The sequence below is a fragment of the Ooceraea biroi genome, chromosome 10, assembly GCF_003672135.1.
Source record: "Ooceraea biroi isolate clonal line C1 chromosome 10, Obir_v5.4, whole genome shotgun sequence".
Lineage (NCBI taxonomy): Eukaryota > Metazoa > Arthropoda > Insecta > Hymenoptera > Formicidae > Ooceraea > Ooceraea biroi.
This window is the reverse complement of record NC_039515.1, coordinates 8,648,310-8,675,077: the sequence shown is the minus strand read 5'-3', so window position 1 is coordinate 8,675,077 and position 26,768 is coordinate 8,648,310. Positions and strand designations below refer to the sequence as shown.

General features: G+C 49.1%; 1 protein-coding gene across 1 annotated transcript in view; it reads right to left on the bottom strand.

Annotated features, from left to right (window-relative positions):
• Positions 1-26,768, bottom strand: part of LOC105283707 (homeobox protein araucan) — a 45,963-nt gene that overhangs the window by 4,748 nt on the left and 14,447 nt on the right. The window contains exons 3-6 of the mRNA XM_020033107.2: positions 22,263-22,396; positions 15,100-15,458; positions 10,800-11,829; positions 10,516-10,602 (exon numbers count right to left, since the gene is read on the bottom strand). Coding sequence (XP_019888666.1) covers positions 10,563-10,602; positions 10,800-11,829; positions 15,100-15,458; positions 22,263-22,396 — 1,563 coding nt within the window. The 3' untranslated portion in view covers positions 10,516-10,562. The remainder of the gene's footprint in view (positions 1-10,515; positions 10,603-10,799; positions 11,830-15,099; positions 15,459-22,262; positions 22,397-26,768) is intronic.

The window sequence follows — 26,768 nt, the reverse complement described above, 5'->3', positions numbered from 1 at the left end:
TGCAGTCCGTATTCGATTAATTAATCTACGACTTGACATTAATTGCATTTAATCGAGATCGACAGAAGGATTTAGGATTTTAGGTCTTCGATACCACCCGCAGGATTGCATCGCGGATAACGCATTTCCGGATAACATTGATCGATACTCGCGCAACGCTACAACGGCGAATGCGTTCGAATCGGTCGTGGTTCGTCGAGCAATCGCGCGGATACGCGCGACAACGCGCTCGGTAACGCCGAGAGGAGGGAATCTCCGCGATTAAACGGGACGCCAATATCCATTTGGGCGTATGTGTCCGGAACTGACACACTCGCGCGGACTGGCGTAAATTTCAAAACGAACAACACACACGAGCTCTCTATTCTCTGTTGGTCTGTCGTGTGCCTCTCCCTGGTACGTCTCACCCTCTTCTTCCCGCTTCATTCGTCCTGTCCGTCGAACCGCGAAATGACGCGCGCTTTCGTCGTTCGTCCGGATGACGAATGTCGCGCGATTATGCGGCGAGTCGTTTCGAAAGTCGTTTCTGCGGCGTGACATCTAAATGTTACATGCGTACAGCGCACCATTGCTGCATGGGCAATAAACCATCCGCGATTATCATTTGTGCGCCGCGATCGTGCCGCGTTCCCGTTCACCGTTGGTCGTTACGAAACTCCGGACGATCTATCTGGACGATAAGAACGTCTCACGACGGCATTTTTATCACGACAGCTATTATCGGCAACATCGGGCGGGTGACCTTGCCATTTGATAATACGGCGGAACAGAAAAATCGAATCGCGAAATTCGAGAGACGCGTAATCGATCGCACAAGCACGCATGCGGAAAAAACCAGCCGCGTGCGTTACGCCTGGTTGCTCGTAATTGTCGTTAACGTAAAACACCGATTTCTCTGCCCGAATTATTGACAAAGATGAGGCGGTAATGTTCGATTCATCTCGCCGTTTTGCCAGAATCGACGCGCCTTTCCTTTTTGTAAGCGCGCGAGGCTGCGTCGATCACGCCGGTCGATCCTCTCGGCGCGCTCTATGGGTGGAAACCTGTTTATCCATTTCCCACTATCTCTAACGGGGCGAAAGTTATGAAACAGTCCTGCGGGTTAAAGGCGTCAAGAACGTTCACGTACGCGCACACGCCTATCAGACAGCGACCCCGTAATTTGCGAGCTGGCGGATTAATTGCAGTCGTGTCTATTCGCAAATAATATCTTTATACGCGCCCCCGATAGATCCGCGTTTGAACATTCAAGATCATCGACGCGCTGCTGATTAAGATCCTCTTAATGCCACCGGCACTCGCGACTGATGATCCTTTATGTGCAATCGTCGATTACCGCGAGCCCTCCGAAGGATCATTCGACGTGATGATGTAATTTTAACAGGGTTGGGAAGTAACGCGTTACTTTTAACGCCGTTATCGTTTTCGTTACTTTATTTCGGTAATGATTTGGTAACGCCGTTACTTTTCTCTATTTGTAACGAAATAATAACGGCGTTACTCTTTCTTTCGTAACGATAACGAAATTGACAGTTACTTTATCGTTACTTTTTAATACATTTTTATGAACCGGTCTCAAAATGGAGAATTCACATCGCACACTATAAGGCCGGAGACACAATGGTAGGTAACATGCAACAGGAACAGGAAATAGCCAATCGCGTTGCTCGATTTGGTCATCCGTATAACGCGATCAAAATTGGTCATTCCCTATTCCTGTTGCCTGTTCCTTTGCATTGTGTAATAGGCTTAAGGGAGACCGAGGCAAATAAGTCATTGGTCGCATCATCAGCGCACACAATAGTTGAGTGAGTGCTTAGTGCTATGTGGACTAAAACAAAGGGATCGCTTATAATTTTGCAAAAACAGATTGGGAGTCTTTTATGGAATTAATGTGCGAAACATGCAAATTTGACATCCCCGCGGATCGGAACTTGACCAAACCAGAGATCTTGGCATACCTCAAAATCCTAGACGAAAAAACCCGCGATACTATGGAAAAAAAAATCCCCCGAGCCAATAGCAGTAACAGCACGGATGCATACATTAATAGAGATATCCGTAACTTACACAAATTGAAAAGCCAAGCACTGTCGCGACTACACAGGGAACAGCGGTACTGGCACAACAGTGATCCGTATATAGTATTAGCATTAAAATGTTCGCTAACAAGAATAAACGATGCGTTGAAAGAAGAACTAGCCAGATCCATCAGCGAATTTTGGATGAATAAAATCAAACGGATACCCAAGAACGACTCAACGCGCATGTTTCCACTCGTAAACAAGATTTTTCGAAAAAAAAAACGCTGCCGGAATCGCGGAACTGAAGATCCCCCGCACCGATCAAGGGACTTAGATCGCCAGGGCATACAAACGGAAGCGTTCCCGATAAATGACAATGACGAGCTCGTGGTGAACAACATCGATGATAAAATGAACGTGATCGGAGCCTTCTTTGCGAATGTAAATGATAAGATCAACGTCAATCCGAATAACGAACACGACGCCAAAGTAATAAGAGAAGCCCGAAATATTATCACCGACCTAACGATGCTTGATTCTATAGACGCGACCCTTTGCTGCTTTAATGCAACTAATAAAGCGGACGCCCCAGTGGCAGAAGTGCATCCGTACAAATATTTTACACACTTCGCGGCGGTTAAGCGAAAATTTAATAAACTAAATAACAAAAAATCATCCGGACTCGACGGAATCCCAAATATTGTGTTGAAACATTTGCCAGACAAAATAGTTAGATATTATACTATTTTGTTTAACAACCTGTTAAATTATAAGCATTTTCCCGAGTACTGGAAAAAGGCAAAAGTAGTCGCCATCTTAAAAAAAAGGACCCTTCGTACCCCTTAAATTACAGACCCATTAGCCTTTTACCGAATATCAGTAAAGTATTCGAAATGATAATAAATGATGCCATGGTAAAAGTATGCTATGACTTAAATATCATCCCAGATAACCAATTTGGATTTCGCGCGAAACACTCCACAATACACGCGATTAACAAATTCACATCTGATATTTGTTGGGATATGAATGGAAAAAAATGTGTAGGAGCATGCCTGATTGATATCGAAAAAGCGTTCGACTCAGTGTGGCACGAGGGGCTCATAGTCAAACTAACCGAGAAAAAATTTCCACCTGACCTAGTGCATATGATCTGGAACATGATCAGCGGGCGCTCGTTCCATACGAGTCTCGGTGAAAATCTATCGACCAAAGATTTTAACATCCGCAACGGACTCCAACAGGGCACTGTGAACGCTCCTACACTCTTTAACATATACACGTCGGACGTGCATGACAAGATCAAGATACGGTCAAACGGAAACGTCAAAACGATTGCATACGTCAACGATTTAGTTTTTTACCATGGGGACGAATGGCCCTCGAGAATCCAAGCAACGTTACAAAAAACCCTAACTGTATTAAAAAATTATTATAATCAATGGAAATTGGGTATCAATGTCGGCAAGTGCGAATCGATCTTATTTAGGACACGACTGCAAAATGCGAATAGAATTGTCAAAAAGTATTATAAGTCTTTTAAACTTATTGATCGAGAGGAAGAAGGAGAGACAATCCCTCACAAAACAAGCGTAAAATATCTAGGCATAAACTTAGACGAGCGCATGCAATTTAATGATCATATAAAAATACAACTAGAGAAAGCAAAGAAAGCATTCTTCCTACATAAGAGACTCTTTTATTCCAGTTATCTACATACAAAAATTAAATTATTATGCTATCAGCTATTAATCAGGCCCGTCATTACATACAGCTGTCCGATATGGTATAATATCGGCCCTTCAGTAATGGAGGAGGAGATCCGTAAATTCGAAAGGAAATGTTTGAGAATTTGTACTGGCTTAAATAATCTTCCTGAGCACGAATACAAACGAAAAGTAAATAACGCAAGGCTTTACGACACAGCTAACATCAGTAGAATAGATAATTTTATCTTAAAATGAACCAGAGACTATTTTGCGAATATAAGAAACATTACTAACAATAATTTAATCAATAGCGCACTATATCCGAACCCCTAATATTTTGAAAGGACAATTAAAACGGGATTCATGCCCCCTGAAGCGTTTCTTTATTTAGACGTTAACAACTATATCCAAGATAAAAATAATATCCCGATAATCTATCATGCAAAAAGGCACAAAAGAAACAAAAAACTTAATTTCGAACCCCGAACAGACTGCTCGGTGGACGGAAACGACCTCGAATACAGCTTCGCATGTGCGACACGTGATAGAAAGGATACCCACCGCTTAAATACAAAGAAATATTGGTGGCTAACACCCATCTAGCGAACAAAACCCGTCAAATGACGATATATATATTCATAATATCTATTTAAATTTTACAAAAACCACTCGTAAGAAATAAGTCTGCCAAATGTTTTGGGTACAACCTTTTTTTATTGGCAAAACATCAGAACGATTATATCATAACGCAGCCCTAGTTATTGTACTCACATTAATACATTTACGCTATAAGTTATTAAATCACATACAGGTACGTCTTCCGAGAGTACCTTAGATGCCCGCAGAAGCATAATTCATTTGTAACGGAAGAAATTTTGTTTATTATTTGTAATCAAATGTAATGGTATAAAGTCTAAATAAACAACGTTCAAAAAAAAAAGTGCTTAGTGCTATTGGTACATTCCTCTAGATTATAAATCTGAAGGTATAATCCGATCATAAACACCAATTACTGAGCGAACAATTTTTTGACTAACTGGTATATTCTGCGTTATCATTCTTTCTTATAACTCTGTCTTAACCCTTATTGTACAAACCTGAATCTTTTGAATTCGAGCGATTTCGCACTTATTCGTTCATTTATTCTTCGGTAACTTTTGTTTTATAAACTTGAAAGTATGTTCATGAATTATTTCCGATATTTTGAACCACTTTAAATAAGTGAAAAATTATCGGACTTGAAAGACCCGTGTTTGTACGGATAAAGTGCCGTTTTTCACATTATACGGTAAGGATAAATATTAAGGAAAAAGTAACGAAAAGTGACGATTTTTTTATCGTTACTTTTAACTAACGGTAACGAGTTACTTTTTACCGAAAGTAACGGTAACGGTAACGCGTTCCTTTTAAAAAGTAACTTTCCCAACCTTGAATTTTATCGCGGCGAGGAGGTGAAGACGCGGAGATCTCGTGTGTCAATCGACACGCATGACATACGATTATTAGAACGAGGCATCAAGAAAAAAAGGGAAGGAAGAGAGGGACGGAGGGAGGGAGATAGATAGACGTTTATTTGCACTCTGGGACAAGTCCCCTCAAGCGCTTGACCAAAAATTAATACATAACAATTATACAACAGTAGAAGCAAATATCGATACAATGCAGTACTCCATATAAAAGAATATATAAGAATGAAATAAAATAAAAGATAATAATAGTACTCATGTACAATGGCAGTACTCGATATACAAGAATATATAGGAATAAAATAAAATAAAAGATAATAATAGTACTCATGTACGGAATAACAAAAATAAAATAAAATCCCTAAAAAACCTTTTTAAAAAAAGAAAAAATATACGCCAAGTACATAAAAACTCCCAACTTGTCAAAACTCAAAACTAAATATGAAATCAATAATTAACTAGCCAAGTATCTAGAAGCAGTTTGAGTATTTTACCCAAACGTTTACCATGCATTCTCTCTTATCGCATGACGACATTGAAGTACTTGGCGTGCCCGGATCGCAGTGGTCATGTATTCTTGTAAATTTGTACAATATCTTGATTTGTATTGTATCTTGTATCTTCATGATTTTCAATAATGACTCGCAAATGATTTTGTGTCTCTTATAGGTAGGACAGGACGTTTTAATGTGATCCGGGCACGCCAAGTACTTCAATGTCGTCATGCGATATTGAAGTACTTGGCGTAAACAAATTATATAACTACTAAGGTAGTTATATAATTTGTTCCTAAAACCTGCAACTGAGTCGGAAGATCTGTCATGCGGCAGATCATTCCATAGACCAGCAGCCAGGCTCTTAAAAGACCTCTAAAAGAGAGAGAGAGAGAGAAATGACGATGAAATTCGATATTATATAAATGAGAGACAACACGGATTTCATTATTCCCGCAAGTTTTCTGTGAGTTCTCTGCCGGATATCGCGAACAGCTCGCGTAATGACCGCGTGTGTGTGCCATCGTGTAATTATTATATTATTGCTGATCCCTCGTGTCTCGATACCGCCGCAATGGCGTGCATAATACAGCAGACGGCCCGGCATGAAATTATAAACAGCAAACAATCATTAATTCAGCGAAAGCAACCGAGCCTGCGGGAAATTTTAATAATAACTCACGTTGATGGGCTCTGCGTACGCTCGCCTTACATTACGCGTTTTTCTCCTCTCCCGTTTATGAGGAAGGGGCATAGCATTCCTCGTGTATATCGACGCGAATTATTCCCTCGGAAACTCAACGACGTGTACGCGTTTTAATAATGATTTAATTATAATGTACCGGGAGAACAAGGGAGAGAGAGAAAGAGAGTAAGAAGGATGAATGAGTGGGGGAGGAAGCAAGCAAGCGAGTCTGTTTGTTTTATAACTTTATTAATAATCCCGTTAAGTATACGACGACCGGCGAACTGTTTATGCAGTAATGTGCATAAGGATAGGGCGTAAGGATAACGAGCCATCTCGTCTGCAAAACTTTTTACGCGCATGCGAGCGCGATCACGATAGCGAGAGGCGAGCGTCATTTTTTTTAATAAGTTGAGATAGTATCTCAACTTTCCTTCTCCCCTTCCTTCCTCCTCTCTGCGATATATGTATCTGTTCGATTTCAGAGTTAACGTGTCAATTTATATTCAGGGGACAGAAACGGGGGAAAAAGATGGGAACAGAGTGACCGCGCGACTACGGGCTGCGTTTTTATTCCCAATCAATAACATTTGCATCCGTGCCGGTCTCGTTGGGTCGGTCGGGCCGGTGGAGTCACGAAATCACATGAATGATAGTGGACGCCTCGCCGCGTCAGGGTCGAGGAGGCGACGATGCGTGCCTTCCGGCGGGGCTCTCCGATTACCCAGGTAGCGGCGGGGCCCCGTCCAAGCAGCGCGCATCTGGGAACCGTGAACCCGGGCTACCGTTTCGATCCGGGAGATCTCACGATCCGGGATCGTGCTGATACCGCGAGCGCGATACGCGCGATAAATGCGAGACAACCTCGGGGATATGGAGGTCGAGGACAAAGAAGGACGCGGCGCACGACGAGCGAGCGTATCGTCTGACGAAACGACCGTACCTTGGGAATTCCGCAAACGCGCGCGTTTCTCAAAGCAGGCACATCGGCGACGACGGGTCCTCTCCCTCGAGAGGGAGGAAGAGAGCGAGAGAGATGAGAGGCGAGAGCGAGGTCCCTGAGACGACGAGGCGAAGGAGCGGGAGGAGGACTCGGGGAAACCGCGACGACGTGTTCGAGGATTTATTAAGGAGACACCTGAATCCCCACCGTCCGGAATCTCGAAGCCGTTAAAAAGATCGCCTATCCTCTCGCCTCCGAGGCGGACCACGGGTGCATGGTGGTCGCGAATTTTATGCAGATGCCGTGAGATCGTGTAAATATCGTTAGGTCTGCACGGCGAGGACGGGGGGATGGTTGGAGGCAGGCCCAGGGGCTCCGAGGGGAGGAAGGAGCCGGCCGGTCCGCCCGGGATCGAGCGTGTCCCGGCCGTCCTAAACGACGATTAAACGTCCCCGCGCTAATTGGCAATTATAGGGCACGGACATCGAGAGGACTTCACTTCTGACCGGAAGCCTTCTTTGTGTTCTATGCTTCTCTCTGTCCCTCTCGTCCTCTTCTCGCCCACATATTCGTCGGCGGGGTCGTCGTAAGGGGAATGGTAGGGGAAAGAGGTACCAAATCTACCTGGTAGTAGGTGCTACAAAAGGCACTGTGTCTCGCGCGACCCTGCGACTCACACACACACACTTGTATATACTTGCCTGCGTGCAATAGGGTAGGCGAGGGGGAAGGGAGAGAGGAGATCGAGAGATGGTCCGCGGATTGAGAAGAGCGGGTGCCGGATCGTGAGGTGGGCAGAGGGTGGCATTATAAGTGCGCCCGAGCTGCGAACGCACCGACGCGTTCAGTATACACACAAGTATACATGTATGCACATATGTACATATATATATATATATATATATATATATATATATATATAAATGTATATGTATATGTACATATATATATACTTGGGAGAAAAGGAGGCGAGGTGACGACAGCGAAAACTAGTTTATTTGGAACGCGGCTATAAATTAGGATCAGATCGCCACAAGATAAGACAGTACCGGCTAACACCCGGTTCCCTCCGAAAAGACCCTCCTCCCCGTCTTTATCCTCCTCCGCTCGCTTACCCTCGTCGCCTTTCTACTCGCGTCCGCGTTCTGGCATCCTACAAAGACAACGACGACGGACATCGTCCAGCCGCAGCCGATGCGTGGCAGCACATCCTCTCCACACAAACCTGGTGATCCTCCCGATTCACTTCGTCATCTCGTCTCGCAGCAGGCGAGAGTGGTAAACAACCGAACACGATTCCCTCGCTCATTCTTAATTTATCGCGTGGATTCACAATCGTCATTCTGATAGTACCGCGCGTAACGTAACGTGTAAGCGCGATTATCGGACGCTCGTTCGATGCACAGAGCGAAATAAAGCTCGTTATACCAGTTCGATCCTACCGTTATCCACATTTACGGTTAAACGCGCTTTTCATGCGACACTCTCGATCTTGTCGAGCAGATTCTCGTCGGGATAGAGGGAGAAGGGCACTCTCTCGTGAGTGCCGCTTTGCTCGAACCGCTCTCGAATCGCGGCGTTGAGGAAATCCGGGAAATCGTCTTTACGAAGGGAGCAGGGGGCTTCTTTTACGATTCCGAAGAATCAGATAACGTTTGGAGACTCGTCGCGCTCGCACCGCGAGCATTACGAATGCCTCGGGAGATTCACCAAGAAGAATAGAGCGAGACGCAGGTAAGCCCTGGAGATGAATCCCGCGAATCGTTTGTAAGGAAACGAGAGAACAGCCGTTTCGGCCGCCCTCCTCCTTCTCCTCCTTCTCCTCCTCCTCCTCCCGTCCTTTTATCCACGCTCATGAATGAGACGAAGACTGGCTCTTTCCTCAGACGGTCTAACGATCGTCTCTCGACTATCGCGGATAACCGCTTTTCCGTCTTCCTGCCGGCTTATCGAATCGCGCACGATGTACAGCAACGTGCATTAATGCGGTCTTTACGATCGGCTGCTTTGCTCGTTTTCAATCGAATTTTCATGATGAAATTGCACCTTTTTCTCACGAATCTTTGACGAAGAACACGATCGTTTCTATATTTGATGCATAAAAATTGATACACAACGTGCGATAAAAATTGATATATGAGTAAATAATTTATTCCGTGTGATACGTATAATTGTTGTTTACGAGAACATTGCTGCGCGCAAACAACGTTCTGGCTTCTCCATTTCTCTCTCTTTCTCTTGCGACGCCTCGAGGCGCGTCTTATGGTTAATCTGAGCTCGCCGGCAAGGAGATCTTGAGCATGAGACCTAAACGCGAGACTGGACCGGAGAGTTCGGTCACTAACGCGACAGGTTGAGGTGTGTCCGAGAGTACGCTGTTCCAACACACGTAGAGGCGCGCACACTTAAACACAGTCGCACACGCACGCGCGCGCGCATAAAAGCCTACAGTCGACTACGGCGTGGCGAGAGAAAGACGCGGTTAGCCAGTGGTGATTCCATTCACTGATTGAAATCTCCGTCCATTTGTCACTGTCAAGGAGGTGGCGATAGCCTCCTTCTCCCTATTTCTCTATCTGCGTCCCTCTCTCCCTCGTGGACCCGTACCGCGAAGCTGCCCACACGCTACTCTCGGTGTCCGATGCCATTATTATTTCAACTCGGGTCGCCCGGCCTTAACGACCCAATCGACACGCCGGATATTAATTTCTTATCGATTGTTCCGCGATGTTGTCCCGAGGTGTGTGCGCCACGAGTTTAGCGCAACGGGGCAGCACACCAGTTCGACCGGTGTACGCCTTTCGCCTCTCGTTCTTCGCACAAGCGAGAATCGTTGTATCGATTTTCGTGCTGATAAGCCGGTCATGTACCGTTGCTTCGAACAACTTACCTTTTCTGTCCCCTCATCCTCCCCCCTTCCTCCTTTCCTCTGCCCCTCTCTGCATGTCCCGTCGAGGCTCCTCTTTTTACAGCCGAAAGTAAATTACGGACACATCGCTCGCTGCCGATATTAACGCGGTCGTAGTAGTATACGGGGCATGACCCAGAATCTTAAGTCGATTCTTCTGTAGCTGAGGTCTCCCGACGCGCGTACAAACATATTGTTCGCGTAAAGATGAGGAGTGTCGTCGCGAGGCAAAAAAAGAAGAGAAGAGAACGGAGATCGTAAGGAAATAGCTCTGACAGTGACTTACTTTGAGAAACGCGATGATTGCTCCGAATATTCATTCTGATCTTCATCTTAGACCGGTGACACAAAGCCGCTACCCATCGACTGCGAGCTGCAAAAGAAGACACACGTCCTGAGTTTTCGTTGTAGGTTTTCAGGTGAATCAGTAAATCTCTTATTTCGCTCGTATACAAATCTATCTTCGCTCTAATCGCGATTCATCATCCAATTAACATCCTCTCCCTTCTCAGTTTCTTGAACCGGGAAATACAATCGATACTGAAACGTCGTCAAATCGTTCACACTTACCCTTTGTAGAACGGTTTGAAAGCGGTGGTGGCTTCCGTGGGCGGCAGACTGGCAGTAGTCTGATGCTGATGCAGGATGGAGTTCTGGGCGACTGGTGAAAAGTCTTTGTGCGGCGAACTCTGCATCCTCGAACTGTAGGACGATGTGCTGCTGGTCGAACCCGAGTTCGTCGACAGGTAACCACCTCCGCCACCGCCACCGCCACCGCCGCCAGGATGATTTGCACTGTAGGGATTGCTGGGGTTGCCGTTACTCGTGGCTGCGTTGCCACCAGGGCAGTAACCGCCCGGTGGTGGCTGGATCACTCCATTCGGCGTAGCCACCTTCATGTTGGGCGGCGTTTGGGGTGGAGTATCCGTACCAACTTCGGGAAACCCCGCCGCCGCTGCCGCTGACGAGGACGTAGCCGCGCTCGTGCCCGACGACGCGTTCGGGTTGTAATGGAGTTGACCACCGGACGAAGACGACAAGAAACCCCCATATCGTGCAACTGCGCCCGAGTATGGCGTCGTCGCTGCCGCCGTAGGGCTCATCCCTGCCGACGAAGGCAGTGCGAACGAGCTTCCGAGACTACCTCCGCTCGCACCACCTCCTGCACCACCCCCCGTACTACTCGGACCCAACCAAGGTTGTTGGGAATGATGATGATGGCCTTGGTTGGCCACGTGATGTTGTTGTTGCTGCTGTTGCTGTTGCTGGCCGTAGTGCTGCTGGTGATGCAGGTGGTAATGCTGATGATGCGGGTGTGTGGGTGGTGGTGGTGTCTTACAGGCCGCCGTGTCCGCGAGCGACCAGATCTTGGGCTTCGTTGCGGGGATTGGCACGCCACCCGTGCTACAATCCGGTTTGATGCCCTCGTCCTTTAGGTGATTGTCACTGCCGTATGGCTGATGGTGATGATGAGGGTGGTGCTGCATCGTATGAAAGGAATGCTCACCCCGCCGGCGGTCCTCATCGAGATCGAGGTCGTCGTCTTCGTCCATGTCCTTCTCATGTTGTAACAGCTCCGCCTTTACGTGCCGCATTGGTTCTGCAAGCAATCCGCGGGAAATAATCTGCCGGCTACTGTGATAACGTCACAGCTACAGTGTCGATAAGCGATAGACGCGGGATGCCTTGCGTAAGATCGATTTACGACTCACAAAAGTGGATAATGTGCGAAATATAGAGGCATTATGATGGTTTATAATGCTCGAGAATTGAAACGCGGCGTGCGCGCGCGCGAATAATCGTAACGGGATTTCAGCGCCGTGGAGGGTCGTCGAGCGGCCGGGAAAGCGCGGATATCTCTCCCTCACGCCTCTATATAGTTAAGCTGTAAGGGATGCTGCGAAAAAAGGGAGCGAAGCCTTCAACCACTTTGGGGCGCGAGAGATTTCGGTTTTCCCCTCGGGGCAGCGAGCGAGCGAGCGAGTGAGAGGACGCGCGAGAAGGAGAAACCGTGTCCCACTCCTTTACCCCCGATCCCCCTGTCCCGTCGTCTCTCAGGGTACTCCACGGATCGTCCCGACCGTCTGCCAGCCAGCCAGGCAGCCACCGAGCCAAGCCAGCCAGTCAGTCAGGGGTGAGAATTTCATTAAGAGGTTCGAATGTGTCGGCAGAGGGTTTACTTGATGGGTCGTCAAGCGATAATTCCCAAGCTCGAAGGGCGTGCTGCTACATCCCAAAGTGTAAGAGAGACGCAGACGTAGATGGAGAGTGCGAGAGAAAAGTGACGAGATGGAGAGAGAAAGAGAGAAAAAGAGAGTTTCGGTTTAGGGCGCACGCACTCCCTTATAAAGGGAACCTTATGGGCCAACTAAATAGATACTACCGTCGAGTCCACAAGTGGCTCTTTAACTTTTGACCCTCTTTTATCAGACGTTAATCTCATAATCTTCGCGCCGTGCGGGCGGATACCGTGCGCTTAAATTGAATAACTAAATTATATCTCGGCTACTCGGGCGCATGGTAGGACATGGTTATCCACGAGTCACACTCGGGATACATAATGGTTTGCCCATTTCGGTGTTGCACTTTTGCGTCTCGTAGGGAGAACCGACGTTGCGCCCGTATTCCAACTTCAGCGTGACAATAACGGGGGTACCGAAAGCCCGGAGTTTGAATATATTCCACTTGAATGCGAATATTTCAGCCCTCGCGCATGGAGGTAGCTGACAGCTCGTGTGACCCATCTTTCTCGGATGCTCGGCGTAGAAATTCATGAGCGCGCCAAAGGCTCCCCTTTGAATTTCTAAGGGTCACCGTAACGGAGAAAGACGTATGAAGACGCGCTCGTCGCAACAGCGATACGCGTTCTCACTGTCTTCACGGGGAAAGACGAAGATCCGCAAAAACCTTCGGTGCAAAACGCGCAAAAACGCTCGCGCTCACACGCGATCTTGCGAGGCAACCAGCGGCGAATCAATTCCCCGTCGGTTCTCGTTAGTCTCTTTCTCTCTTTCCCAGTCAATGTGCGTCGTCGAAGTGCCGGTCTTTTGAAATTACGTGCCATTGCAGGACGCGTGACGCAGCACGACAGGACCTAGATGTCCTGTATCGGCAAAGAGCGACCGAGACGAGGCGAGAGAACGACGTGCGGGGGAGAGGAAGAGTAAGAGAGAGAGTCGATATTGGCCAATGTGCGGTGGGGTAATGGTGGCCATAGGAGGGTCCGCACCATTCGTCTCGCCGCGGGCGCCGATACATCACCGTACCTCGAACCAACGTTCTCCCGTGTATCTATATACGTTCATAGCACATGTATATGTATATGTACGTATATACACACATGTACGTGTATATGTACATATATACGCATTATATATATATATATATATATATATATATATATAGGATATGTGTATATATATGGACTTGGTATGGAGTGTATATATATGGTTCCACGAATGGCTACTCAGCCCGGGCGCACCCTCTCCCTCTCATCGCGCGCGCGCACGCACGCATACAATTACGCGCGCCCGCCGTACACAGATCCGTGCACGCCAGTGTACGCACATATACGCGCTCGCGGTCGGGCTCACGGGCAAGCAGTCCGGTCCATCCCGGGATACCAATACCAACGGCATCGGCCCGGTCCACCGGGGGACCGAACCGAGGGCCATTAATCTCTTCGCGCGGCAACCCGCAACCCGTCACTGTGTTTACCCACATGTGAACCATTATGTCCGCCCCCGCAATATAGAACCCGTCCGCTCCGCTCCGCGCCGCGCCGCGATCCGCTGCAAATTCCTAATTCGCCGTTTCCGGCCGCCTGGACGAATCCGCGACGCGTCCTCGCGAAAAACCGCAATTTGGCAAGCTGCTAGCGGCCCTTTCGCGCGGCCCTTAATGCGCGCGTGACCATAACGCGTCCGGCAGATCGTGCGCTGGAACTAACCGGAATTAGCGGTCCCGTATTTCAGAATCGTCGCCCGTAAAGTTTACGGTCAACGGCCGCCTCGCCAGTAGCATCCGCGAAACGACAGACACGCGGACGACGAGGCTAAAGCCCCATCTCATCGATCTCTCCGCCTCGGGCGCGTTCGCGTTAGCGTGCATTGTCCGTGCATCGTACGAGTCCCGAAAAGAAGGTCCGGGAAAATCGCCGGAGATAAGTGAGCCCGGAGCGCTCGCAATTCGAAGTCGTAAGTAAGCTGTGTTGCGCGCGAAATGCATGCTTGCGCAATACGAGAAATGCCGGGCTGATGAGTATCCGATATCGCGGAGAGACTAGTCACGCGAGGTAAAACTCACCGTCGACATTCCAGAGTCAAAGAGATCGGCTCTTGCCGCGCTCGCCAGACCCGCCGTTCGAGAAACTATTCCGACGACCGGTCGACGATGCTTCTCGCGATATCGATGTAATCGGATGTTTCTAAACGATAGAAATTTCCTGATAGCACGACGACGAGCCAGTCGCGGATGCTGCGCTCGCTAAAGCGCGTCGCCGCTTTTCTCTCGGGCCGCATCTCTGCGACTGCTAACAGCTGGTCTTAAGGATGATTATTATTATTATTATTATTATTTCTACGTATAATTTTTGCTGCATTTCGCGGCGTTTGCAGACACGCCTCTCGTTTTATGCTGCAGTCTCGTTAGCGGCGCGAACGGTCAGTCGTGATTTCGCGTGTCAACGTCAGCCCACTCGACCGCTCGCGTCCAGGGGCAATTTTCTAAATCGCGCACACTGATAGCGACGTGAAAACGTGACGGCTCGTGTCTTGCAAGCCTCCGTTTTACTGAATAATGAATTCTGACGTGCCGCCGTCGCCGCGGGCACAACGCGGGGTATCGCGCGCGGACAGGAAAATCCGCTTACCGGTATCGTCGAGACCGCGTCTCGCCTCCTCGCCAACCCGGTCGCTCCTGTTGTCCACCGCCAACTCGTCCTTCTCCTTGTTATCCTCGGAATCGGAGATCATCGTGTCTTCGTCGTCGTCCGTTTTATTCTTCGGTTCCCAGGTCATCTTGTTCTCCTTTTTGAGACGCCGCCGCGCGTTCGCGAACCAAGTGGAGACCTGAGTAAGCGTCATCTTCGTGATTATAGCCAGCATAATCTTCTCGCCTTTCGTCGGGTACGGGTTCTTCTTGTGCTCGTTCAGCCAAGCCTTCAAGGTCGCCGTCGACTCCCTCGTGGCATTCTTCCGCCGCGCAGCCAGGTCGTAACCGGCGCTGTATCTGAAAAAGAACAACCACGCTCGCTTACAATGAGATCGCCCCTGAAATTCTTGAAAAATCTTGTTACGCGATTAAACAGCCGCCTGTAAACAGGAAACGCGACGCAAGGCGACGAAGACCGAGCCACAAAGTCGACGATATTCGCGCGCGAGTGCCTTATTTCTCTACGCTATAATTAATCACTGATCAGTCAGCATATCGGTTGCTTAATTATTACTTCACTCGTTTGTTTTATTTATTCCGGTGAAAATTTTGGGAACGTCTATAGCAGTTGCGATCTCCAGAGTCGCGCCCGGTCAATGAACGTCAAATGCATTATTAACGATAGGGTAATCGACCATTGAGCAACACACATCACTTGCCTGCCTGCCTGCCTGCCTGCCCGCCAGAAGGCAACTATTGTTCCATATTTGTCGAAACGGGCCACTCCACTCCCGAGAAGTGGTATCGTGTCGAGGGTGCGAATTCCCCGCAGATTTTGGCAAGTCCGAAGTGCTCTGCACGAGCCCTCGGCTTTCCTAGATCCGTACCTCTGTCTCTGTCCCCCTTCTTTCTCCTTCTTTCTCACTCCCCCTTGCCAGGAGAGCCTTTTCCTTCTTTCTCTCTCTGTTTCTCTTCGCCTTGCTGAACATCAAACCCCTCTGGGATCGGGGGAGGGCGGTATCCTACTGGGTCGAGGGTGATACTCCGGCAAATATATACGGGGAATAAACCCCCAACGGCGGCGTGATTCCATCGTGCACCCCCGGCACTCACTCGCCGTAATGGCGATTCGATCGATCCCCTCTCGTCTACCTCCCCGCGCTCGCGTCTACCACCACCTTCTCCTCCTCCTCCCTCCCTTTCCCGCTTTTGACGAAGAACCCGGTGTGTGCGCGCGCGAGTATGTTATAGGTGGATACTGTTATATACTACAGGCTAAAATACCCATCGACGATCCGTCGGCTGTGAAACGACGGAAAAGGCAGTGCCCCACCGTTGGTGGTGCTAGTGGTGGTTGGCGACGATGTTTTGCCCCGAGCGGAACGCAACCTGACGAGATACCGCTGTCGCTCTGTTGGCGACCTGGGGGATGATGGTGGAAATATTCATGATATCGCGCGCGCGTGGACCGATTTATTGATAACCGAATTGAATTTGCGAAACATCGCTCGATCTAAACTAATATAATAATTTCACAGACTCCGCTGAGGCGATATAGCGGTCGTATAATTCATCAATTGACGTCGCTCGACATCCACATGTTGCAAACTGAATGGGAAATGATCCTCACGGCGGCACGATTGAGCACGTGCATTAAAAATAAAGTCACCGTCACATTTCTATTTCCATTTAAGTAATCGAATTAGGTAAGTGCGTCGAATAGCAGCCGAAAAGTCTTTTGGCGCGCGGAAGGAGATGGGAGAAGGGAGGAAGAGAGAGAAAAAAAGAGAGAAAGAGAGACAGCCGGAAAGGCGGAATCAAGGTAAATCGAACGAATGGCGAATGATTAGATTCCTGCTTCTACTCAACGAGCACAAGGTTGCACGATCACCCTTTGTTCCCCCGCGACCCTTTCGATCACCGCGATCCGTATCCGAGATTGGCGAGATGACCGCGTCGACGAGGATGGTAGCGGCAATCCGCAGGAAGCTGACTCGGAGAAGATGGAGGACGTTTCACCCTCTATTAAACTCCCTAGTACAAGGGAAAGGCGGCCGCCGGGATACGCCGTCAGTAAAACGAGCCTCTTCTCGACTTCCACGTTTCTCCTCTCCTTTTTTTCCATGTCTCTCTCTCTCTCTTTCTCTCTTTCTCTTTTTCCTTCTCTTTCTTCCCGCTCTCTTCCCGACTGCGTTCCTCCTTTCGCCTCGCTCTCGCCGCTACCGCAAGAAAGCGGCCATGTCCTCGAAGGAGCCCTATCGATTTCGATAGGCCGCCGCGCCGGGATCCGTCGCCGGAGCGATCGCGGCCATATGGCGGCACTCGCGAGAGACGAAACAATAAAACGCACGTATCACGGCCGGAAATGCCACGAATATCGCCAAGTGGAGAATCTGCTCCGCGAGACGGGAATTTCAGGCGCGACGGCGGACATTTACTGACATTGTGAATTATCGTCGAGTCTCGTTGGGCGTCGCGATGATTTCCTCACGTGCCTGTGCCCCAATTAGACGGGAGATTCGATGCTGAAGATCGGAAAGAATTTCGAATGGACGGAAAGGGAGACCGAAGCCGGTAAACATGTCGGGAGCACTGCCTGTGCCGCGATGCGGAGGCTCGTGGAGAATCGGCAGCGGGGCCAGGCGATGCTTTCAGATATAATCAAAAGTTCGCCCCTTCATTAATATGCGCAATTTTGGCCCGCCTCCCACGCGGGAGCCACGCCGCGCAATTATCCACATACACAACAAGCCCGGCCAGCATTTACATACTAAGTGTACCGTTGCGTGCCGGGAGAGAATCGCTCTCGGATGTATCGACGTGTTCGCGTCTCCTTCTCTCTCTCTCTTTTTTCCTCTTTCTCTCTCGCGACGACGATGAATGGCAGCGCAGTAAAAACCTGGGGTTTGCGGCGAATAAGCGCAGCGAACGAGAAGAACCTTCTTTCTTCACCCTGCAATGTATCTCGACTCGCCATGGACTCGCGAAAGATCTTGGTGTTCATTACGATCTTCGCAGATCGAACGACGTCACGTTTGATGTTGAAGACGTGTGTGCGTGTGCAGAAAATGGGAAGAGGATATTAGCCCTTGTTCACACTGCACGAGCGTCGCGCGCACTGTTCGTGATCCATGTTGCCGCAAATTGGAACGGCAAGTGTACACGTACACGGAATAAGCGGCTCGAGCTCTTATATTGTACATTCCGCAGGAATGCAAACGAAGACGGCGATAAAGATCCGCGCGCCGCGCTCGGAGCGCGAAAACTCGCGCTCTCAGACCTACGCGGATTATGTCAAGTGAACGACGCTATCTGCCATCGTAAAATCCCGGTACACGCTCTTATCGATTTCTTTTTCGCAAAGCGGAACTGCACGAGGAACTGCGTCCTTGGGCACCCGACGTACACGGATCCGAGATGCACGATCCGTCGATAGACTACGAGTCGCGCGTGATCTCGGCGTTCGTGCGAATTACAATCGTTAACCCGAACTGGCACTTTGAGACGGGCACACGCGAGCGACTCATTTAAAAATACCTCCGACTCTAATCCGAAAATAACCGAGCGAGCAACTGAATCGGACTGGCTTTCCCATTGTATCGGCCAATTGTCGCTTGAAAGGCCAATAATCCGTTATTGGTGTCAGGCGGGTCGCGACATCTCTTTCTCTCTCTCTCTCTCCTTTTTTTCTTTCTCGATTTCAACAAATTGATCGCGCACGATAATGGAATCAACTCGCAGTTATCACAGTTACCGGCCAATATTTCGGAGATCGATGAGATCGCGGAATCACTGGCTCGCTCGCGAGAGGTGGAGCGAGTGGATGGACGGGATACGAGGCGTATCACGAATGGGGGTTGACGAAACGGCAGAGTGGCTCCTGGCGGGGCGCGATCCACCTACGTACGGCGGGTAATAACGACGTGAAAGGGTGCATACAGAGGAGCGCGTAATACTAGACAACCGGCGGCACTCGAGCGACTCATTAGAGGCTTTGCATATGGTGGCGTCAACCTCGAAAGGTTAACCAATATTGGCAGAACGCGCGTAATTACGTCCTCCGGTCTCGTATGGCCATGTGTATATAGCTTCAATAGTTACGCGCCCGAGTTCGGATGTGCAAATGTTTCCTCCCGACCAACCAGTCAGCCTCTACGTCTCTCCCTCTCTCTCTTTCGCTTTCTCTGTCTGTCTTTCTCCAAGCTTCCCTTACAATCACGTGTAGCTTACGGCTGCGTCTGCTCCGCAGTGCCGTCAACGAGATCCGCCCCCATGCATCCACGATCGCTGCGTTCTACGACGGACCGGATGGTACCGTCTGCGTCTAATCATCGATTTCGCAGCTTTCACATTGTCCCGAGAGAGTGGGATTATTTGCGGCCGATCAGGGGATTATGGCCGCAGCACTGTTCCAGTAATATAGTCTCAGTAATATTTTGTCCAGACGTGCAGCAGGAACAGTTCCCATAACGACAGATTGATGTGCTCGATTTTGACTTTGATCAAACCGCAAGACGCGAGACTCTCCGTTTCTTCCTCGGGACTGGGAAACTTTTTACCTTATCGATCAGCGAAGGGTATCGGCGATTTTTCTGGAATCTTACCGGCTCTCGGATATTTTCCCCCGGATGAGATTGACAGAAAAGACGCGGTAAATCTTTATCTAACCGGTTACGAGAAATCAAAGGCGATCGACGCGGGGAAAAAGGTCTGAGCGTTTCTATGATCCCAACATAGTCAACGTCTGTGAGGCGAGCGTCGAATAAAAAGCTGTATCTCCCGATTGGGTCAAAATTAAGTTAGTACCACCGCATTCGCTGACACGGTGTCCTATCTTTTAGCGGGTAAAAAGCATAGCGGCATCCGACTGTAGAGTCCGTCGAACACGCGAGATTAATCTGCGCGATTTCCGCGCTTCAAAGGGAGCGGGAGAAACAGGATTTTTATTTCATATCTGTTACGGTGTACATCGATGTTTCGTTATTGGAAGCTATGTAATATCTATCCGTGACACGTTTAACTTTTCACATTGACAAATTAAACATTTGCTGTATTATCTTTTATATTACACAGAGAGAAACGGAGAGAGAGAAAGAGAAAGAGGAAACATGCACGCGAACGTGCTCATCCATCACCCGATAATAAATAACAGGACGGTAAGGCTGGAGTCCACGAACGGGGAGGAACAGAGAATTTCATCAATTTGCACGAAGGCAACAGGAGAAAAAGGTAGGAAAAAAGAGACACTTCTGCCCGCTCAAAGTGTCCCCAAAGGAACCCTTTCGCGGGGCACAGCAGTAACGACGTATTTCTCATTTCCTGTAATCAGAGCGTTCGCGTCCCAATCGAGCCGCTTCAATTTACACCCTCCGCTCTCTCTCGCGCGCGCGCGTGGGCGGTTACCCGCCCTCGCGTACCCTTCCTCGTGTCTCGCCATACAACACAGGTCCGCAACTTTCAACGGCACCGCCGCTGAAACAATAGCGGGCCCGACGGCGTCGAAAGTGACGGGCACGCAGTAACCCGTTAAGGGAAGAGTGCGCGACCGGGCGGAGATGAGGGAGAGAGCGAACGGCCGTCGTATTATTAAGCAAGTAAATTAATAGAGGTTTGTCCGGGAGTGGCGAGCGAGAGGAGGAGGAAACGAGAGGCTAGGGGAAGCGAGTGAGACAGTGAGGGTGCTGCTGAATTCCACGATAAACAATGCCTACCGTCGGAGTTTCTCTGGTAGGCGCCGCCGCAGCCGCCGACGCCGACGCCACCGCCGTCGCCGAGCGCATGCAAACTACATGCCCCGAAGGGGTGGCCCTGAACAGGAAGGGAAAAGAGCCTCTCGTTGCGTGAGTCACACACAGCGCGCACTCGCCTGTGCGTGAACATGTCGAGTGTACATGTGTGTCAGTATCCATGTATATTCTGCGTGTATGTGTGAGGGTTCGCATGGATGTATTCGTCAGGCGGACACGAGGGTTGCTAAGCGAAGCAAGTAAAGCACCTGTGGGAGTCGGCTCGTTCGTAGGATACGGAGGTGGCCGGGGAAGCAGTAGTCGAAAGGGAGTAGACGGACGCGGGGAGCATGAGGACGTACGTGCGAGGACGCGCGGGAAGAACGGGATGGCGGAGACCAGGGAGAGGAGAGAAAGAGAGAAAGCCAGAGAGGGATTTAGAGCGGCGGAGGGAAGGAGATGGAGCGAGGGAGTCGAGAGTATAGCGGAGGGTAGAGCAGAGAGAGGCCTGGCGAGAGAACGGGCGAGCCAACCCCGGGGAGGAAGCCAATCAATAAACTCACTCACTCGCTCTCCTAGGGAGAGAGAGAGAGAGAGAGAGAGAGACTGTTCTCCCTGCGCTCGCGACGCGGCGATACGTATACGTGTATGTGTAGGCGTACACGTGTACGTGTCCGTGCATGTATGAATGTATGTATGTATGTACATACACACACCGTCCGACCTGGAAGCCTCCATTATATACGCCCACTCGGCTGCCTACAGCCATTTTGTAGCCGTCCGTCGTGTGTTTGGCCTAACTCGGGCGCCGGTGCCTTCAACCCCTTCCCTCCCTCCCTCCTTCTCCTCTCTACCTTGAGTTCGACAGAATTCGGAAATTGCGACAACCGTCCACCCACTATCGGATCGACTCGAACCGTCGTGACGATCATCCGACGTCACCGAATTAATGCACACGCAACCGACGCGATGTACCTGTTTATCTTCCTCGCGCGGAACGAGATTAAATGAGATTAAACTCATGGGAACGTAGAATGCTATTGCCCGCGTGTGGAATGTGGCTCCTATTCGATGATGAAGAATGTTTCGTCGAAAAGCGCGATTCGTCGGGAATCGACGTGATCCGTCAAATTTAACGGTCCACACACCTCAAACGATCGTACGCTTCTCCAGCTGCACGAGCGGGGAGATATTACGGATTCACGATAACGATAACCGCCTCGTCGTCGTCGCGGATACGCTTCTGGCGGAACATGTGTGCGCGGCGAGTGCGATGGGATCGTGACTCCTGTTTTAATGGCGGCGCGCAGCGCAGGGAACCGACCCGGGGTGGGAAGAGGAGGAGAGGGAGAGAGGCAGCAGCGGCTCGACGCTCTCCCGGTGGTGGTTTAATCTAATGGAGCCGAGAGACCATGAAACCCGGCGATAAACTTACCCGTAGGCGGCCAGGGTTGGATCGTAAGGGTAGTAACCCGTGGCGGCAGGTTGAAGGGCGGCCGTGCCCCAGGCAGCACCCATGTCCGCCGTCATGCCCATCCCCGTCGCGTCCTTCAGCCCGTACGGATTACCCTGCAAGAGCACCGTGTATGATAAGCGTTAATTTATTTAGCACGTCGCTGCATCACGCGCGCGCTCATGCATATAAATTCTCCCGTAAACACGCGTCGGACTTGTGTCCCAGCTTTGAGATTTGCGATGCAAGCATTCGAAGGAAATGTTCGCGTGCAATCGATCCGATCGACGGTTGCTTTAATGCAATGGCCGGTATCCATTCGAGAGAAATACTATCCAGAGTCGTTCGCGAGAAAATCGCAGTCACAAATATGGATATACGCGTATAATGCAAACATGCATTATTGTAGAATATCGTAAGATCGTAACGATATCATGTAAAGGAGCAGTTATTGTTATTCATCCTTGATCCTCTTCATTTCTGAATGTATCTTTCGCATGGAACAAAATAGGTAGATAACATGATTCCGAAATTATTTGGAATTATTTCAAAATCTGTGTCTAATATTTGGTTTTACTTTATTCTAATGGATAGTTTTTAATCAATAATGAGTCATGCTCATTTATAACGCTTAGTCTAAAATGCTGAGTGGTTCGTATTCGAAAGAGGATTAGAGCGATAAAGGAAGTGCTCCTGAAAGAAGTATTTCAAACATCCTTTATTCTTGTCTTGTCTCACAACTAAGAAGGCTAAGAAGCAAGTCCTTGGTTAACCAGATATCTCTGAAAACATCTACTACTAAACTCACGGCTAGCCAGCGTATTAATATAATATGGCATGATGTCGACGGAGAACGCATTATAAAGGCGCATCATAGTCGACGGTAGACAGGATATAAAAGGGTGGAAGGGAGCACAGGTGAGAAGAGAAAAAGAACGTGGCAGCGCGTTGCGCGACTAATGGTGGCACGATGGGGGATGTTAATAGCGCAGGAGCTTAGAAAGAACCTTTGGCGCCATAGAGTTTCATATTACATCCTAGTCGTGGTCGTCATCGTCGTCGTCGATATGTCGTCATCGTCGTTGGAGTCCTCGTGACTCCAATTCCTAATTCTCTCTAGCCCGTTCGTTTCGATTTTCGAAGGCCCTACCCTACCTGTCCTTGGCTTTCTCTCGCATCTCATTCTACTCGGACTTTGCTCTCACCTCGCCATAGGTCTCTCGTCGAGAGAGCCGAGCACACGTATCTTCGTCTTTATTTCTCTTCTTTTCAGAAGCAGCTTTAATGGCGAACTGCGGGTGGTCCGACGTCGACGCCTCGGACCATTGTTACGGCTCGCGCAGTCGCGCAGGGTCGCCGGTTGCCAGTATAACCGATTATACGAGCGCGCCCTGCATTAAGGTGGCAATAATCGCCGTGTGCGCCCCAAATCTTGCGACGCATGTGACGCATTAGGGAGCGCGGCAGCGAGGTGGCTCTAACTTGACACCCTCGCCTCGGCGCAGTCCATCAAGCTAATGCAGTAGCGCCTATAATTATCTCCTATACAGGCTGCTCCAAAAGTGCAGCAGCGCGCGCACGCAGAGAGCAACGGAGTACCCCAACGTTGGGATGAAAAAACGACTATCGCAATAAACGCAATGGTTTCTCAAACATTTATTCGTACGATATGAATGACTCTTTCTACCTCGTGCTTCTTCTTTAAAGCAGGGACCACCCTGCGTACCGTAAAAGTCCGATGCTTATAGGTGATTTTCGGCAATCCACTGCGCGCCACCCACCCCATTCAATGCTAATCCGAATCTTATTATATTATAATGCTCCTCGAAACGACGACTCGGCAATTCGAATAGTCACGAGCACGTGCTTCCCGTTTAATGATCCGATGAAAAGGGAGTGGAAGAAACGCGGATGAAGGAGCTTACCGAGCTACAGGGGGCACGAAAAATATCGCAGCACGGAAACTAGGAAGTAGAATACAACAATTACGTTTATCATAATGTGAAAGACATTGTTCGTTTCACTTTCAATATAATTAACATCGCTAAAATTCACGTTGATACAGCAAATTAAAAGCCCCAATATCTCTTTTGTACCTTCTCCCTTTCATCCTTGATCCGTGCAATTATATTTAGAATTACGAGTGACGTTTAGAAAGGTGTCAATCTCGGCAGCTGTCCATTTTCATTTCGCCGTTAATCAGTATGCATCAGCACACCGCATTTTCACGGACCATCACGCGAATTATATTGATGGACGTAAGCGCGTGTTAACGCAATGACTAACAGATCGTCGATGATCGCAAAAAGATCGCATTTCCCGCATTTTCCTGAGCGGCTCCGCTGAGTAGAACGAGATTACATAATTGCATGATCGCTCGAAGAGCATTTTCCACGTGTACTATGTATTCGCCATGCACTCAAATATTCAGCACCGCTAAAAGCACCGTGCAAAGGGCGCAGTGTCGAATGGCAGCGCGACCCTTCACGAGGCAAATCCGAGTCTTCTTTTCGCGCGTTTCGGGAGAATGGTATCCGCCTCGATAATACGAGATATACGAGGGATACGGAATCGTCGAGGGTGCAAAATACTCCTTCCCCTCGTCAAAATGCTCAAAATTCCCGACGTCGGGATCGCTTATGGCATTCCAGGCTACATTGTCGTCGTATCATCGAGCCGCTCGCGTCTTCGCGATGGTCGCGTGCGCCAAATTGCGTTACGGCGTTGAAATTCCACGAACGATTGACCGGTCGGACTGCAATTTATGCCGATAAAGGTGCAAAACTATGACGTCGTCGTGGCCATGCGACAAATGGCATTCCCCGAGTGTCTCACCCTGGCGAGAGCCGGGACTGAACCAATACGTGCGACGAGGGACCGTCGTCCTTCGGTTTATCGTGCATCCATGCTCATCAGTCTCAATTAGATCGGAGCTCCCCAGGCGGGAACAGCTATCCGGGGTGGTGGTCACGCGAAGATACCTTTACCTTTTACGTTCATCATCTGGAGATTTAGCGGTACGAATATACCGTATTTGGGGTAGTTCCCTAACGCTCTAAATATTGAGGATTACCTGTCTTACTTTTTTCGTAAAAAGTTGGGGCTAAGATTAGTGAGAGATCTCGACATTAAAAACTGCAGGCTGAGAAAAATCATCACTGTCAGTCTGCGTTGAATCTGCGTAGATCGAAGGGATTCGGTGGATGCTTCAGAATTCTTGATGCGCTTCGCGATTGCACGCGCTACGCGTGGCGGCGCGTTGCATGCTGGTCGATGCTTAAGTGCCAATTACAAAAGCATAACAATCCGCGATTAAGAAAGGTACGCGTGTTGCGCTTATCAATGGGCTGTAAAATAACGCACCGCACGGCATCGTGAAACAGGAACGTTACAACTCCCGTATCGCGCCAGAGATGCGTGATTCTCCTTCGCGGAGCGTTAGCGATATTCTCGGATGAAAGTCTGTTTCAAGCATCGCAAACCGACGGGCATCCTCGTTGTCGGCCAGATCGATTGAAATCTCGCCAAGGTGGGTTCCTAGACGCCGATCACGTGACGCCGCGCCGTTCTCATTCTTACGTTATCGTACGCAGCCGCGTTGGGATCCATTTTCATCATCTACATGATATTCTACAAAGCATAAATCCGCGAAGTGCCAACTCGCCAATCGATTTTAAGGTGTTTATCACGAAGCATCACGGCGCTGCAGATGATGCCAATAAAGCACGGAATGTTGAGAAAGAGTATCGGCGGCGTCGGCAATCCCGAGGAAAATGTCGCTCGTGAATCTCGGGATCCGTCACGCCGGCACCGTCGCCTGGCGAAATAAGACAAATCCCGTCGCTTGATGAGAAGAGGTTTCTACTGTCTGGTCCTCTATCCCTCCCCTGGTCCCCCTATTACGTCTCATCTTCGTCTTGCGCTGCCTTGCTGCCATCGCGGTATTCCCCGTGGTAACCCTGGTAGAAATCTGTGCAGTTTTTCTAGACACCCAAGCAGTTACTGTCTAGTATTACTGTATTCTCATAAATTGTATCAATACTGTGTAGGAAATGGACAAAAACTAGATAGAGTTTTACTAAGCCCATTTTATGAGCAGTAAACTTGCTTAGTAGTAGGTTAAATAGTTTTTTTGTCTAGTTTTTGTTCAGTTTTTGTTCAGTAAATGAGTTCAGATTTTGTGCATCTTTTGTGGCCAGTAACTGTAGGAAAAACGTTACATCTTGATCGAGCATCCCGTATTGATTCTATAAACTTGTTCGCGAGAGCGATGAGCGTTCCTCCCTCTTGCTTTTCGTTCTTTTAGTCTATCGCGTTCCTCTCCTTCCTTCTGTCGTTCGCATCGAGAGAGACGCGCAGCGCATCCGCAGATGTCGAGTGTCACGGAATATCTGTAACGCAATGACGTCCTCTTGCTTTACAAAAAGCGTCCCAAAGTGCTTACGAAAGCAGTACTCGACGAGAGAAACGCACGGCTTAATGCACGCA